General features: G+C 36.8%; 1 protein-coding gene across 1 annotated transcript in view; it reads right to left on the minus strand.

Moving 5' to 3' along the window:
• The window catches only part of LOC145989416 (uncharacterized), a 45,283-nt gene that overhangs the window by 19,836 nt on the left and 6,930 nt on the right, over positions 1–18,517 (minus strand). The window contains exons 3-8 of the mRNA XM_083125038.1: positions 17,761–17,983; positions 14,529–14,594; positions 10,131–10,271; positions 5,619–5,803; positions 1,387–1,538; positions 550–623 (exon numbers count right to left, since the gene is read on the minus strand). Of these exons, the coding sequence (XP_082981164.1) occupies positions 550–623; positions 1,387–1,538; positions 5,619–5,803; positions 10,131–10,271; positions 14,529–14,594; positions 17,761–17,983 (841 nt within the window). The remainder of the gene's footprint in view (positions 1–549; positions 624–1,386; positions 1,539–5,618; positions 5,804–10,130; positions 10,272–14,528; positions 14,595–17,760; positions 17,984–18,517) is intronic.

The following is an 18,517-nucleotide window of genomic DNA, read 5'->3' on the forward strand; positions in this document are numbered from 1 at the left end:
GTAAATACGGTAATTCAGGCACCAGTCCCTTTTTTTCTCAGGAGCATGATTTTTCCTCCTTTCCCAAATATGGGCTACAAAAGTTAAAGCTACACATTTTGAAATGTGATGTTAAAACATTTAATTTATCAATTAACATAAGATTGGACCTTATGTGACCTTCCTAAAAAAAGGCTCAATTGGTAACAGCATGAATAACTGCAATAGATTCTAATATGTGGCCGACTCTATGATATTGCGGCAGATTTTACAATTTGGCTACCAACAGTGAAAAAAAATTATAATGGCATGGTTATTATTCTGATTTAATAATACACTGATACTGAAAACACAGACATTCAAAAACACATATTGCACCCGTAATTAAAAAAAAAGGTAATGAACATTTCCATAAGTGAACTCAAAAATTTATTTTTAAAAAATTCAGGCACTAGGTGAAAATTTTCCGGCACCATGGTAACTGGGTCTGCAGTATAAGGTTATTTGAGTACTTCTCCATTAGGAAGTGCTGAGTATACGTACAAAGACAACTGCAATGAAAACACTCACCTTCTACTTCTTCAACATCGTCACTTTCATATTCATCACCAGTTGGTTCATGAATTACATCACTGTCATCTGAGCTAGAAAAAACAATGTTCAGGATAATTTATTCATGTTCCCATGTCACAATAACAAGATATAGTACGATGTGCATCTCAACTGGGCAGACATCATAAAAATATAAATAAAAACCACCTCAGCATCCAGGCATGTATGTGTGTTATGGCATAGAGTAATCAAAGTGTCCCGAGTGTCGATTTCTGGTGGAGGAAGACCGCTGAATGGCTTGCATTCCAACCCCACCCCACCATGGAACTTTGACCATATCAGATTAATGGTAGTTCAAAGACCAACATCAGTAATTCATTTAAACAAAAAAATATTCAAAGCATACAACTGGGGACAATACTGAGACGATCAAGCTAGAATTTTCAAATATCCGCAATTCCTGAAACTAGTGCAAAATAAGTTTTATTCCCGGAATTGGAGCCCACCCCAACCCCTCATTTTCACTTCAGCCATCCTGTTTCCAGCGCTGTTTCTGGTTTAGACTGGAATTTCTCTTATGACTTTTATTATTTCTATTTTTCAAATTTTATCAATGACCTGACCCCTCCTAAAAAAATTCTAGCAACACCCACGAGAACAATTATGAATGAACCTCCCTGAAAACTTTTCCTGTCTATGGCTATGCATGCTATACACCCATAAAAAAATTCATTACTACTATTTAATTGCCAAAAATGGATTTCTAACATTATTCTTGTAGCATTGTACATAAATTGCATGATATGGATATTTAAAGTATGAAAACAAAAGGAAATGAGTTTATTTTGAACTTACTCGTCTGAAATTATGTGCAGATTGTTAGGTACTTTTGGTGCACTTTTCTTGGATTTTTTCCTTGGTTTCTTGTTTTTCCTTTCCTGTTGCTTCCTATGCCTTGAGGTCTCTTCTTTAAATTCCTTTCGTCTCGTAGTACTTTTCGGTCTACTCTGTAATGAAAAGAAGGAAATTCTTAGATTTGCTTGGCTCTGAAAAATAGTGTGTACAAAATGAAAACACTACAATGTGTGGAATTGTACAGAGCATTCCCTGACATTCGCTGAGACTCGGCGGCAAGCGGCCCGGCATCAGCGCTTGTCTTCCCTGGTGAACGGGGTCCGCAACAGTCGCTAGAGTCTGCTATTAAAATTACAGTTTTCATATTGTGTACTAACCTTGACTACAGAAGGTGTTGAAAATGATATCCCTCTGCTGCAACACATTCCTGGCATCTCCGAAGGAAATTGGCATTTACACGTGCAAGTTCGTCTACTGTAATTCTCCCGATTTCTCGTACATTACTTTCTTTTAATTCACGGATGATGTGCAGATTGTCTTCGTATATTTTATTTTTTTAGATTTCCCCCATTTTTCTTGCCACTTTTATTCAGAACTGACCCTGTTACTCTAAACTTTTTTACGAGGTTTAATATAGTGGTTCTATGTGGAAGGGGAACACCAGGAAATTTCGTTGCAAAACGTCGTCGCACTTCTCCACAATTCCTCTTTCTGAAGTAATACTTGATAAGATAAATCCTTTGTTGTAATGTAAACTTTTTAAGCCACAATCTTCAACACACGGACATGACACAACACAACTTCCGAGGGAGGATTATACTGGCGTCAGTCTGCAACGTCAACAGAAAGGGAAAGTGAGCAAAGGCAGGGAAAGCGAAAAAAACAGACTGTAACGTGCGACTGTCACGGACTCGTTCACCGGGAAAGACAGGAGCTGATGCCAGGCCGCTTGCCACCAAGTCTCGTAGCGAATGTCAGGGAATGCTCTGTAGTTTCAAGCAGGTTACAAACTGGGAATTCTGTATCTCAAGTAACTGCTCTAACCAACTGAGCAACCAGCCTACCCTGTGCTCGGACTCTTCCCTGTTGTGCACATCGGGGTAATTTTATGAATGTTATGAGAAAGGTGGATTCATTTCAATAAATTATTTATAGATCAATGTACATAAGGATTTTGTAGGTATCAGAATCACTTTTTGTGAAAATACATTAATCTCATAATCATTTATTAGGTTCTAAGAAAGGAAAAGAAAGGAAACAAAATATATAGGGTCTACCAATTTGAACGTCAGATCTTTAAAATTAGATATAATGAAAACCACAAGTGATATTGACATATATATTTTTTTTATTTTGAGAGCAAACAATGGCATTATGTTTTGAACAATTTGTCGTTCAAATGTCCTTCTCTGTTTCGGTGGGTGGAATGGATTCTGAATGTCCAATTATCCAGCACAGCTGCACACATATTGAGCGGTACAGCCTCAATGGTTCGTTCGATGTTCCGTTTCAGGTCACGAAACTGTGCGTGGCTTAGTCTCATAGCCCTTAGATTTGACATAACCCCATAGGAAATAATCCAGGAGGGGAGATGGGTGTTAGGACACATGATCCTGGTGGCCAGTTCACATCACCCTTTCTGGACAGAACTCATCCGGGGAACTTTTCCTGCAATAATTCAATTGTTTGGCGAGCTGTGTGGCAAGTTGCACCATCCTGTTGGAAACACACATTGTTGATGTCAAGATTTGCCAGTTTAGGCCACAGAAACTGCACCACCATATTCCTGTATCACACCATTGACAGTCACGTGATTTCCATGATGGTCCTCAAAAAAATAAGGTCCGATCACGCCATTGGCACAAAATCCACACCACACAGTCACTTTCTTAGGATGAAGGGGCACATCCAGGATTTTTCATCTGCCCAAATCCTACAGTTTTGTTTGTTCTGTTGGTCTATTATGCTGACCATATTCCTCTCAATGCAAGAAATGTCTGTCGAACTGAACACGAATTTTGATAACAAATTCGAATAATCTCTATGCATTGTTGCATTGTATATGTCTCCATGATAACTTGCCACAGACTACTGCACACAGATGGCACAGTTCCATCTTGTCATTCCAGTCAGTGTCGCTATAACACTCATTCAAATTTCTGGTGTTCAAATTGGTAGACCCTTTATGTACTGATGGGGTATGTAATGTATAAACTGTAAACACACTTAAATTTCTCTTAATTAAAATTCAATAATATTTATAGTCAAAAATGGCAAACATCTTCTGTAAAACAATGTACAAAATACTAAACATGGTGGAGCCTCCCCCATGGCAGAGTGGTAGCGTCGTCGCCTTCTAATCAAGGGGTCTCAGGTTCGATCCTTGGTGGAGGCATGTGATGGTTCAAATCCCACTTTAAACTGTAGGTCCAGTCCCGATTAGCCTTACTGTGCATAAAGTGGACTTAAAACACTAAATCAACAACAGAAAACTAATCATGGTAAACTGTAAATAGTGTCATTATCATCAAACTAAAAAAATATGACAGCTGATATTTTGCAAACTATCATTTAAAAAATATGAAAAATTGTTAATTGTATAACAATTTGCTAATGAACTTCAAGATATCATCTTGTAAAATCTTCCATCTGTCACATAGATTGTTCTGCAAAGGACACTAACAAAGCAAAGTGATTGAGAGAATTCAGTTTTATTTTCCACACAGCTTTCTTTTCTTTACCTTCCTCGATAAAAATAAAACCTAAACTGTGAAAAACTTACCTCAGGATACAGTAGCATCTCTTTGTAAATAGTGAGTGATTCATCTGTACTTTAATCTGTGTTCTCGAAATAGTATAAAAGCGAGGATATCGCGTAAGAAATATCACACTTTCATCACGGATCGACGAAGCTTTTAAACCTAAAAAGAATTTCTCGGTGTTGTGCATACATCTTGGTGTGGTAGTACGGGGCACAAGCTAGGTCTATGAGAACATAGGCTTGCCGATAGCCACGCATTGAGTATGCGTTTTAGTTATAATTGCCATAAATAAAGGATATAATCTTTTAGTTTATCTACTTCAGCAATGTGGTTTTATTTCTCTGTGCTGTGAATATTGTCTTTGTCTAACACTATCCCTGTACCTGAGAGGAGTCTGTGTACTTCACCGAGTCTCATCGTTCACCGCTGAGTATTATTAAATTATTATTAATAAATATAATAATACATTTAATAAATAAATAATATTGAACGTATCAGCTTATTCTGAATGGCTCGTCGCAATGTCCCCAGTATTTCACAGTAATGGTTAGTGTTCACAGTCTCACCTCTGGGGAAAAAAAAAAACTCTATGAGCAGAATGCCTTGTCTGTCCCAGAACACCGTGCTCATCACTTTTCGCGCCAACACAGTCTGTTTGAACTTCGTCCTGCATGGAGATCCACTGTGACGCCAATGCATGGACTGCTGCTTGCTTTCTGGAGTGCTGTATGCAACCCACGTTTCATCCCCTGTGATGATCCGGTTGAGAAAATCGTCATCATTATGGTAAAGCTGCATAAATGTCAGTGCCGTGCCCAAGCATTTTCCTTTGTGTTCGGGTGTCAGTTGTTTTGGCACACAATTTCCAGAACAAGAGGCGTTTGGTAACAATGTCCTGCAACAACGACCGAAAAATCTGCTGAGTTCCGTGATTATGACGCGACAATCCTCCAATATGCGCTCGTCGTCATGCACATTTTGCCAGCCTTCAGTAAATGTCCTGCACCAACGACGCACCATCTGCTTGCTCATGACGTCTGGTCCATACACCTGGCACAGCTGATGATGAATTTCGATCGGCTGTATGTTTTGTGCCTTCAAGAACTTGATCACCGAACAAACCTCGCACCCGGCGGGAGATGGAATAAGAGCCGCCATGTTTCATCGCTGCGGCGATGCAACTGAGGACTTTCGGGAGGCGTAGGACATTCACTAGCCAGGGCATGTGCCTCTCACGCATGTGCAAAACCGGTTTCAATACGCATGGCCTGCCACCTGTGGGCGAGTGGGAATCTTACTTTCTGGATGCACCTAATATCAAACACATTTTCTCAGAAAGAGATGGCTCACAACATTAGCAAACTTGACATATCAATGCCTTTAGGCTAACCTACTACTACAAGGAGTGCTATCTCGAACTCAATTGCCCAATCCATAGGCTCTCGTTGTAAGTATAAGAGAAAGACGTACCTTTTTACTATGACTGGGTTTGAAATGTTCTTCCGCCTTAACGACTCTACCAGTGCCACTGCACTCGGTGCAAACGACCTGAACTCTCTTCCGCATGTGCCTTCCAACCGACTGTAGTATAATTGTCATTCCAGTTCCCTCACAGCTTGGGCATTCCTTGGTTCGCTGCCTCCTTCCTCTATGATCTGCAAGAAAATTTAACAAGAAATTACTTGATTTTCTACACTGCGCTGGACATTAATATTAGACTTGTACAATGCCTTTCATGTATTAAAATCAGAATTACAAACACACATCCAAGAATGTATTTAGGGGGAAGAGTGGCAAAAATTAAAATTATTTTTTCAGCTTCATAATATTAAAGTGGAGTTTCAGCACTAACCTTAAAGAGGCAAAATACTTGTATGCCATTTGTTGAACAATTTGCACACAAATAACTTCTAACACCACATGCTGAACATCTTATCCGTCAGGCAGCAGGAACATGAAAGGAAATGCAGCACACATAAAGATAAAACTAAGTTCTGACATTTCTCTGGCATTGTCGAGGATAAAATGTAGTTAAAAACAGATGTAGGAGGAGGAGGTAGGAGATATTTGAAATGAAGTTTATTTACATGAAGATATGATTCAATTGAGGGGAATCAGTTTAGTACTAAGAATGTGCATGAAAATTTATTTGTAATAAGACAAATTTTCATCACCTGAATGAAAAATTGTTGTAATCTTATAAATCTTGCATTTTTATCTTATTTTTACATTTTTTTTCCTTGGTAGAATAGCTTTCTCTAAATATGCAATTTGCCATGGTCTTATGCTACTAGTAATAGTCGGAAAATAAGTTTCCCATATCGTAGGTCCAATGACATAACGACCTATCTCATTTTTTCCAACTTTTCAGGAGAAGCAAAAAACGTTTTCACACACACTTTCATACATGTTTGTGAGAAAACTATTTACCCCATAACAAATTTTGTTTTGTCATTAAATTGTATTATGTTTCTGCTGTAAAATAATGTGGTTGAATGTTACATGTGTTGCGTTACGTGCTTGAAATTTCATAATTTCTTGACATACGTCGGTATGTCAGATCAAAATAATTACTCACACAGAAATATCTTTGAGATACGCCATGCAAATTAGTATCAAGTTACAGCTTCATGATTTGAGAAATCTTCTTTTTTAGTCAAAATGTGAGCAAAACTATATAATATTTATGATTGTATTGTTCATGATGCTTTTTTTTTCAATGTGAATGGTAATTTTTATTTTGAAGTTCTTTAGATTTACATGCTTTTAAGTACGTATACAAATTACAAAACTCTTCACTACAAGTACAATTAAAAAGCTATACATGCATATATGTAGTTATAATTTGGCTACATTACATAAACATCAATAAAACATTTTTGTGGAATAGAGTGGAGAACAGATTCAGTGATTCAAATTTGCGTAAAAGTTTTTGCAGTCACTGTCTAGAACAACGGGAAAAGGACCTTCACACATTGACAATAAATTTGCAAATTTCTCTTGCGCTATTTTCACAGATTCTTTGTTCAATGGAGGTGGCATTCTCGCAGCTATATCTTTAGTATTACATCTCTTCACTACAATTTTTGCAGGATTCTCTTGCAGTAAACTTGTTTTTATGTAGATAGTATCTGGCTTATTGCTCTGCAATCGTAGTTCACGAATATTTTTCCAACTGAACTTAATACCATCATTGGTCTTCTTAAGCTGGAAAAGCCTCAGATCTTCAGCAATTGCCTTAAAATTCAGAAAATCTTCATTCTGCATTGTGTGCACGATGTAAGGATGGTTTCTTCGGGCTAGTTTTATGATGGGTACAAGCTGAGAGGGGACAAATATCTCTCCAACTTTCCGTAACGATCTGGAGATTGCACTGTGCGCAGTCTCTCCCTCGTTTTGCCCATGATGAGGCTCAAAAAATCTGAGCACAATTTATTTTATATTCTCTGCTTTGAGCATTACATGCATAAGCGCAGACCCCACAATCCTATTCCTGTTTTGGCCAACACAACTGTCAACATATAAGTGAACTGTATTATTCTTTTCTTGGTCCACTTTCATTAGATACTGGTAAAGACATGTTGCTATTTCACATGATCCACGCTTGCCGATTCCTTCATGCCACAAGAAACAATGACAATTTTTCGTGTTCAGTTCATAGACAGTGAAGTTGTAGTTAGCCAGACGTCTGTTGTAGAACACGGATGAGTGGTTCGACATAGGCAAGTGAATAACTTGTTGCAGATCAAAAAAAGCAGAACAGGTAACTGTAGTCTTATTTATTGCTTTCAATTCTCTCACTTTACTTTTCTCTGCAACGTGCTGCTTAAATTTATCTTCTAGCTTCATTTTATCTTCATCAGATCCCGCATTGTATGTAATGCATAATCCACACTGATCTTTTTTGGGTTGATGAAATGCAAGATTCATACCCTTGAAAACATTTGTGTATGTTTGCAAAGATGCTTGACATGTTGTGTCAATCTCTTCCTTGTACATCTCACACATCTTCTTTACAGTTAAATCAGAATGCAGATACTCCTTGTTGAATATTTTCTACAATAGTGAGACTCCATTCGTGGAAAGCAATTTATGTGATCTTCTACTATACTCTGTTTCCTCTCGTCATTTTCTTTCAAATGTTTGTATCTTCCACCTCGTTTTTCAGTTAGTAATATGCCTGTTTCTTGAATGTTGTTCACTGTCGTACGTATAAATCGTTCGCAAATGCCAAGAATTTTCAAAAACATCTTCTTGCAAACCTTCAGCCTTGTGCCATCCAGGGAAAGATAAGGGAAATATAGTAAAATTGTGTTTTTGTACGTCTCGATGCTTGTTTTGTGTTTTTTTGTCTCGAATCTTCTACATTAATGTGGAGTGCCACTCCCTTTGACGTTGACAGTTTCCAAGATCGAAAAATCAATTTAAAATAATTATTCGTGATTTCTCATTGTTCTTCCATACATAACATTTTCTTCCTTTGTGGGTGAAGCCTGTGCAGGGGGGTTTCAGCAATCTTCTTTTCCTAACAACCTTCCCTGTAGTTGAACAATCCTGTGTTAGACCGTTTCGCTTTTGTTAAGATTGTGACCGCTGATTTGCAAACACTGAAATATACATTTCTGCATTGCTTTATTTTCCTCTTTGGACCCGATTGTTGCATTTATCTGCTGTAAGCAAAAAGATATACGCCAACTTGCGAAACAGTTTAGGATTTACTTTATCTGACATAACGACGGAAGTCAAGATACACTGCTATGTCATACCAAATTTTTTAACAAATTGAGATACGCAAAATCAAAAAAATATTCATTACTTCCTTATTAATTGGATTTGAGTTACGCCGATTTGCCAGGTGATGCAGGGCACCGGTATGATCACAACGATGTTAGTAACTCAATTTCGCAAAAAAATGAGATACGTCGTTATGTTATTGGACCGACGATATGTGTATTTCCAGAAAGCGTGAGATTTTGGGTTGATAATATGTTGTGGTTATACTTATTATCATTCTTTTGTTGTCTGACGCACGGCCTTTTCATTGCAGAGGGCACCAGCATACTGCTGTGGTGAAGACCAGAAGAGTTGAGGAGTGTGTGAGCGGCCAGCATGGAGAACAGAGGTGTGTTGCAATCGTGGACAAGGGTTGAAGTGTGAGATTGTTCGCTACTAATGGGCATGTGGGACTTCTGGTATGGAAATTCATAACCGGCTGGTGGAAGTGTATGGGGCCTCACGTAATGTCAAAGCAAACGGTGTGGTGATGGTGTCAGCAGTTTTGAGACGGTCGGGAAAGTGTGATGGATGATGCAAGACCTGGGCAGCCACTAGAGAGAACATCATCAGATGAGTTGATGAGCTGGTTCAAGGGAGCAGGCGATTGATTGTCCATTACATATGCAACTTCATTCGTAAACAGAACATGCAGTTTTACAAACAGGATTTGTTGAAACTTGCGAAGCCGTACAACAAGTGCCTGAATATAGCTGGGGACCATGTGGAAAAATAGTGATGATGCCTCTTTCTGCTCATGTCATGTTCTTTCTCCAGAACAAAATTCTCTGCAGATGGCAGACTAGGGAAACTTTTATCTGACTATTCCTCGTAGATAACAAATTTTTAAGGTGCCACAGTTCCAAACATCCAACATAGCCAAACGATTATGACCATATTCACAGTTATTCAAAAGCACTGCCAGTACTTTCATTGGATTCTACAAAATATTTTAAACATTAACATTTTTTATTAGCAGTACGTTCTGTTAAGATCACAGGAAACTGCTGAGTGCATACAAATATTGTAGGTAACACACTATAAACCATATTGTGTGAAAATATTTGGCTACAACTACCATGAAGCCACTTTGATTTAAATACAGCAGCAACAGTGCCTAGAATAGTAGCGAGTTCCACAAACTTTATGGAAATTTATTCACTTAAACATCCTTCTTATATTCTATTAATGTTCAGCAATGATACTTACCAGATTTGGATGAACTTGTCTTGAATGTTGACTGCTCCCCCATGTCCAGAATTTCAATATCACTATCACTACTATATACAGTATTTGGACTACAAAAATCCGACTCGTCTTCATCGGGAGGAGGACGATTAAAAAAATCTTCTGGAAGTAAAGAAGGACATAGCATCTATAGAAGAAACCTATGTAATGTTTGGTAAGAAAAACAGAGCACAGCAAGCTAGAACACCAACACAACAGAAAATGCTGTTAAATCCACATGGTTTTAACCATGTGATGGAGACATTCATCTATGAGCAAATCTGTGGATATCAACTAAAATGCCACCAGTTTGGACAAAAAAAACAACAGCTTAGTGGTTTCCCCACACAGTAAATTGGTCAAATTTCCAGCCAGGCGTGATCCCTGCAGGATGTTTGTAGGAGGGGAGGGAGTATTATTTTACTCTTGGGGATATCAAAGGTCCCATGGTGTAGCAAAACAACATAAATGGAAAGAGAACAGTTTGAAGATTTTGTTTGCATTTTGAAAAGTAAATACCATTCAATTAGCTGTAAGTTGAAGTTGTTTGTTCATAAGTAATACATGGGATTCTGTAAATACTCATCATATTTTTTTTTAGTCCTACCCTCTTGTAGAATATTTTCTCATTTTCAGTAGCAGTGAACGTTACGACAATTTTGAAATAAATGCAAACATGGTGTGAAATTGTCACTCTTTGTCTTACGAAAAACACTGAAATCTTCTGAACACCACTCACCTGCATGAAGCTTGGTACTATTGTATGAAAGCCAATTATGTATCAACAATAAAGTTTTAAAGATATGATATTAATTTGCAATATTGTAGTGCAAAAAAACTCCTTAATAAAAATGCATGTAATCAAACCATACCAATGAGTAGTCTTATTATTAGAGACCGGATGTTAGGCAAAATGCCTATTCTTTCCTGTTAGAGATACGATGAAAACAAATGTTGCGAGGGCCAGGGGGGAGGGATTAGCTTCATTTAAAGGCAATTTAATTTTGCCTATTTTGCCTGCCTATATTATTTCATAAATGCCAGATATTGCCTTTTTAGGCATTTTTTTAAAAAAAATTGGGACATGACTGAACTGTGCATACAATTTCCTGTTCCCAGAATTAGTTTCCGATGCTTCGAAGAAATTTAAAAATAACAGTTTACAGTAGAAAGCTGAATGGCCTGCTCAAGGTCAAGCTCCACCCCGATTCATTGGAAGAATGTCACCAAGGGGGTGATTGGCCTCTGCCCCTTGCACTTCCCTGGGCTGGCTATCTGAGTTGCATTCCACAGGTGCACGTGTCTGGAGAAAGCTCTTCAAAGAATCATTGTAGTTTTCTCTCTCGTGGTTTGTGGTGGAAATTTTGTGTGTATTTGTGCTTTTTACTCACAGAAATACCCAAGGAAGCATCTTCTCTGAGAACCAAATTGATAATTCGGGACCAGTGTGTTTACAACTGATGGATCGGTGTTATATTGTAAGTTATGTGAAAAGTCTGTGAATTGCACGAAAAAATATTACATTACGCAACACTTACAAACTGTTAAACACAAATCGGTTTCTATTGAGAAGCAAAAGTCATGCAAGGTAAAACCGTCACTAATTACATCATATGCTATTTCTCCTAGGCAGTCTCAGTTTTCTGCAGATTTGTGTAAGGCATTCATAGAGGCAGACATTCCTTTGTGGAAATTGCAGAATGCCTCTTTAAGGGGATTCCTATCGAAGTACCCAGGTGAACATGTACCGAATGAGTAGAGGCACATATTTTTGGTAAATAAAAAAGCAATATTTCGGTACAAAAACAGTGTCGATTTCAGGTTCAAAAGCGGTAAATAAAATAAAATTTCGGTGTTATAGCGGTGAATAATCACATCAAAAGTGCTATATAAAATGACATTTTGGTTTTAAAATTGTGAATATAATCCTAAATTTGATTTATAAACTGCACTTCTTACACAAAATAAACATATCCCTTATAATAGCACATTTATTGAGTTACCAGAATATTAAGTCTATTCCTGTGTAAAGGGATCCATTTTTTATTCTCATATATTTACAGCAGAATTAATCAATTTTCCGTGAATTGCATAACCCACAGGATACTTCAGACTTCAGAAAGTGTCACATCGGTATATAAATGGTAAATTTCGTGTTTAAGAGTATATTTCGCATTTTGCAGTTCATTTCACATTATTTCATGACAAAATAGGGTAGGAAAATGCACCTCACACCTTTCAGAAACATGAAAAATGAATATTACAACATGTTATTTCATATTTCGTGTTTTTGTCAAAAACGAAATTTGAATGCCTCTACGAATGAGTCAACACTGCGTAAAAATTACGTCGAAGGGTGTTACACGGGTGTGATTGAAAGAATTAGGGAGGAAGTTAGGGGGAAAAAAATTTGGGTGTCTATTGATGAAACAACCGATGCTATGGGAAGGTTTCTTGCTAATGTTGCAATTGGTACAATGGAACACAATGTAGAGCCCAAAATATTTCTGCTTGCATGTGAGCAACTGGAAAAAACTAATAGTACAGCAATGGCTCAGTTGTTCACTTCCGCACTAAATTTGCTTTGGCCACATGGTGTTAAGCATGAAGATGTGCTTTTGTTTGTAACAGATGCAGCGCCATATATGAAAAAGCAGCAATGGCCCTTGAAGTTATTTTCCCTGCTATGCTGCACATAACATGTCTCGCGCATGCTCTCCATCGAGTTGCAGAGGAAATTCGTGTTTCATTTCCCGAAGTTGACTCTTTAATTTCCAATGCTAAGAAAATATTCCTCAAAGCACCATCCCAGGTTCTTTTGTTTAAAGAAACAGCCCCTGAACTTTCTTTGCCTCCACAGCCAATACTAACTAGATGGGGTACTTGGATATCTGCTGCAGTATATTATTCGACCAACTATCAGAAGGTGGCTGAAGTAATTAATTCCCTATCTGAAGATGATGCAACATCAATTCGTGTAACACAGAGTCTTTTGAAAAATTCTGTTGTGCGAAACGACTTAGGATTCATTACCACCCATTATTCAAATTTGCCAGACACAATAACATTACTGGAAGAGAGAAGTGAAACACTGATCAATTCTATGGACCGTTTTCATTCTGCAGTTGACCAAATTTGTGCTGTACCATGTGCTAAAGTTCAGGCTGTTCGTGAGAAATGTCAGCGAGTTATTGCAGCTAATAAGGACTTGGACAAATTAAGGGCAATTCAACAAGTTCTGAAAGGTGAAAATATACAAACTGAGTTAGATCCACATGTTCTCGTGTGCTTTAAGTATGCTCCGGTAACATCTGTGGAGGTTGAAAGATCTTTTTCAATTCTAAAAAATGTGTTGTCTGATCGCAGACATAACTTGTCGGTTGATCACCTGAAGAAATACCTTGTTGTGAAGTGCAACCGTTTTAGTGCTTCTTATTCAGAGACTGCGAAACCGTACAGTACAAACTTGAAGTTCATTTAAACAGTTTCTTAGTTTGAACTGCTGTGTGGAATATGTAAATTTTTTAACTGGAATAACCCTGTGTGCAGTGATAAAGTGTATATTTAAATAATTTGCGTACTGGTTGGAAGTAGCCAACAATCTCTTTTGTCAGACTATATTGTGTGTAGCCATTATACAATGGAAAATCTTGGGCTGACGTGACTCCTGTTTGCAGTGATGTATTAAGTACAATATTGGACTGCTGTCTCTAATGATGAGCTCCTGGTTTATTTTAAGCAATTATAAAGAATGTACAGGTATGTTTCTATATTTTTTAAACACCTATTTCTTTTTGTATGTCTATCTTCATTATTTTGAGTAAAATTTCATTGCCTATTTGTATTATAATGCCTATTTTGAAAATTATAAGTGCTTATTTGCCTGCCTATTTTATATGTTTTAGTGCCTAAACATCCGGTCTCTACTTATTATAAAAAACTATGTTATTTAGATATAATACTCAAAGCATAAATTTTACCTGTTTATACAATGAAATCCTGATTTTATATTTTTTCGAGTTACACATTCAACTGATTTTATATTTTTTCGAGTTACACATTCAATCTTGATGAACCCAATGTAATATTTTCCCCCATTTTAAGTTTTTTTCAGCTTGGTCTCATGAAAAACATAAAAATCAAGGTTCCATTGTATTTCCAGATTGTGGTAGAAGCAGACTATGTTTATATAAATATCAATCTGGTAAGATTATAACCACTGGATCTGATTTCTGAATGAAAAATCCATGTTGGTGGACACAATGACCATGGAACTAAAATTAATGTACAATCATAACTATTATTTATAACCACAAGCCAGATCAAATAAAGTATAATATTGCCTAGAACAATTGGATTTTGAACCTAAATTATACTGACCGTCACAACAGGTGCAGTCTTCGCATTCATCTTCATCGCTCGATTCCAAAAAATCTTCAGGTGTAACTGAAAAATAAAATAAAAACAACATATTAGTAATAATAACTTTGTAACTCATACAAAATGGTTCAAGCAGGGAATGCCTTCAATTACATGTTCTACAAGTCATGGAGAAAAGCCATGTAAAGTGGTTAATGAATGAAAATTCACCAAGAAAGTAAAATTATATATTAATTAATCAAAGACAGTTTATTCATTGGGAGTTCTGAATATGTTTGCTCAGATGGTGGAGCTGCCTCATATCAATCAATAGAGGAAACTCCTGCTAAATGTAATGAAAAAATTGATAGATCTACAGAGGCTGAAGCATGTGCAATTCCTGTGGATAGTGGGGGATATACTGTTCAGCCTGTTCCTGCACCACTTTCTACAACTCTTCCCAGGGGTAAACATTAGTCGGATTGAACTATATTTTTTGGACACTGAACCTGGGGTGTGCGAGGACAAAAACTAACAAAATTGGTTAACAAGAATTATACAATACGGTAATGAATGAATAATCAAAACCTGGGATCACATTATAAAATTATTACACAAGTAGAGATGGCTTTTAAATCTTCTTCCCTTTCATCATGTTTTAAAGTAAACCAGATGCAACCTGTGAGGAAGTTGCATGTGGTGGAGAGGTGACAGAGGCATGTGCAAAAAGTGAACTTGTCAATACCTTTGTAATTAATTTATATCTGCATGGGGCTCCCTGATGTGTGACACCTAGCACAAGCATTCCTGTCCCACACACACCTTCAGACTAGCTTTCACAAAAACAGTCATGAACACCACTCTGCTGACTTATATTATGGGAATTAGATACTAATAGAGTCATGCGTTTTTTTAGTTTTTAACAAAAACACGAAATAACACATGGTAATGTTAATTTTTCATGTTTCTGAAAGGTGTGAGGTGCATTATACTACCCTGTTTTGTCACGAAATAATACGAATTGAAATGCAAAATTCGAAATATTCTCTTAAACACGAAATTTAGAGTTTAATTACCGACACAACACTTTCTGAAGTTTGAATTATCCTGTGGTTATGCAATTCACGGGAAAATTGATTAATTCAGCTGTAAATATTTGAGAAGCAAAAATGCACCACTTCATACAGGAATAAACTTAATACTCTAGTAACGACATAAATGTGCTATTAGCAGGGATATGTTTATTTTGTCTAATAAATGCAGTTTTCAAGTCAAATTTAGGATTATATTCACAATTTTAAAACCAAAATGTAATTTTATATGCTGCTTTTGATTCAATTTTTCACTGCTGTAACACCAAAATTTCAGTCAATTTACAGCTTTTGAACCTGTAATTGACTGTTTGTGTACAGAAATGTTGCTTTTTTATCTACCAAAAATATGTGATTCTACTAATAAAGTATACACACAAAATTCAACCATACCAATGAAATAAACAATATCGTACTTTACAATATAAAATATCGGCAAGTATTTACAATACCGGATCCTTCTGTAATTTCTATGCTACTGCTTATACTCAGGAAATAATTAGTCACGATGATTTATCTGAGGTTAACATGTTGGGGTGAGGTGAAGAAATTGTCCATTAACGTGTAGAAGTTGTAAAATAAGCTTTTCTATTCTCGCAATGATTCTCCGTATGCAAGTATGGGAACCATATTTGTTGATATGAACAACTGACGTTCGCAATTAGTTACGCTGTCTACAGCATTGCACACTGTTGATTTCATACTTGGAGAGCATGGATCGTGTAAGAATGGCAGAAGAGAACAGTAAAAAAGTTGTTAATGTTGTACAGATTGTTAGGCGGAGTGTGCAGTAGGATGGCCATGGGCTAATCAACAATTGTGACAATCACGATGTAGAAGAGCATGTGGAATGATTTCATTACAGGTAAGTTTGGCAACAATGCATTGATCGTAAAATTGCAGCATAAGAAAATGGCATCTTCGATGAAGAACGTTAGCCGTTAAAGTGGTACGAAAATAAGATTTTTTATCGGTTCGTTATCACAATTAGAGCAAAACCATTCACGGATAGCCCCACTGACCATTCTTGGTAAGATTAGGTTAGGTTAAGCAAACAGTTAAAATTTGGGGTCGTAAAACCATGCACGGGTAGCCCCAAAAACCTATTGACGGATAGCCCCATGAACCATTCACGGTAAGGTTAGGCTAGGTTAGGTTAGGTTAGACAAGCCTAGTTAAAATTTGGGATCGTAGTAATGTCAGGAATGTATATTCCGTTCCTTAAGTATTCGAAATGCAAAATCTTGCGGTAAATAATGAGCAATCATGCATTGTCGGTTGCGATCACAGACCCCCTTAATTTGCAATTTCTACATGTGACCCCCCCCAATTTTTATTTCAAATCCGTGTTTAGGAGGCCTCAATTAGTGAGTATGCGAAATATTACAAAAATCGGGGAGGGGCCCGGTATTGTAAATTTGCTCCAAAATATCCATGTATAACTGTAATTAATTAACCATATGAAACCACCCAAATTATGCTTCCAGATGCCTTATTTAAAATGAAACCATGATTTTGTGGCAGCAAGTAAGAAACAATTTCTTGAAATCTCCAGATGATAAGCTGGTTAGATCCAAAGAACAGGAGGAAATGTCATTCCTGTGTAAAACATGTAAATTTTCTTCCTACCTGTCATGTGTTCTCAGAAGATGTGTGTTCCACATTGTCATACATAAAAAAAAACTTGGCAAACAATTTAAAACAATCCTCAGTATTTTGACGTTCTAATCCAAATGTTAGGTAGCACTCGAGAGTTCTTACAATATACATTCATTTTAATGATAATATCTGATATGCAATTATATCTTTGTAGAATTTGTTGTCTGTATATTGAAATAAATATTTTGAGAATTTAGTTTATCGCATACACTTGACACGAAATGTTTTTTAATTTTTTCAATAAATCTTCAGAATTTTCTGTCATGTAATAGCTTCACAAAAGTACTAAAGTTGAAAATCAAAATATTCATGATGCATTTAGTGACATAACATTAACAAAATCTGTAGTGTGTGCTTGATAGATGTTCAAATACATGTTTGACCAGAATGACCCAACATCCGCCCATTATTTTTGCATATAAATACATGAAAATAGAAGTCTCAGGTACATGTTACACGTTAAAGTCATACCAACATTCATGCAGTTGATGGTCAAAACTTACAGAAGCGTGGCTGGAACGGCCTGAAAAATTGAGAGAAAAACGTCCCTCTGGATTGAAAGCCTCCAAAAGCAAAACTGAACACCACGTTGAATGGGTCCATTGGAGAGACGTAGCTGGGTTGCCTAATTCCTCCATCCTTAATCGCCTGCTCACCACCTTGGTCATAGAGGGTCCTCTTCTCTGGATCTGAGAGAACGTCGTATGCCTGAGATATGTATTTAAACTGGAAAATAAGAATAAGAAATATCAAAACTATGACAATTTTTTTAAGACTAAAGTATCAAGATGTGTCTGCATTCTAACTCCTCCAAGCTTTCAAACCAACCTTGGTTCTTTAATAAAGAACATACATAACTATGTCTATTTCGTAGGGATGGGACAGATAATATCATATATCTATATCATCTTATAATTTAGTGCACAATTCTGCCATTTTGTTATAATTTTTATGATTGATATCTATGCCCTACTTTTTAAAGAGTAAATATCTAAATATGCAACTTCTTTTGCACTGCAGTCATATTGTAACACATATTTAATAAGGAGGCCAATGAATCATTCAGGTTCTTCAAGGACCATTTGGAATTTTATGTCAGATCGGTAGAATATCGGTTATCTGTATCCGTCAAAATTTCGGATCTGCCCTACAATTAAAACTAGCAGCAAATTTTGTTGCCTTACCAAATTATGACATTTGAATATACATGTCAGAATGGTACACCCAACGGCAAAAGAAACAGTACGCGAATTGTCCATC

Source organism: Lepisma saccharinum, chromosome 1 (assembly GCF_977018435.1).
Source record: "Lepisma saccharinum chromosome 1, izLepSacc3.1, whole genome shotgun sequence".
NCBI lineage: Eukaryota > Metazoa > Arthropoda > Insecta > Zygentoma > Lepismatidae > Lepisma > Lepisma saccharinum.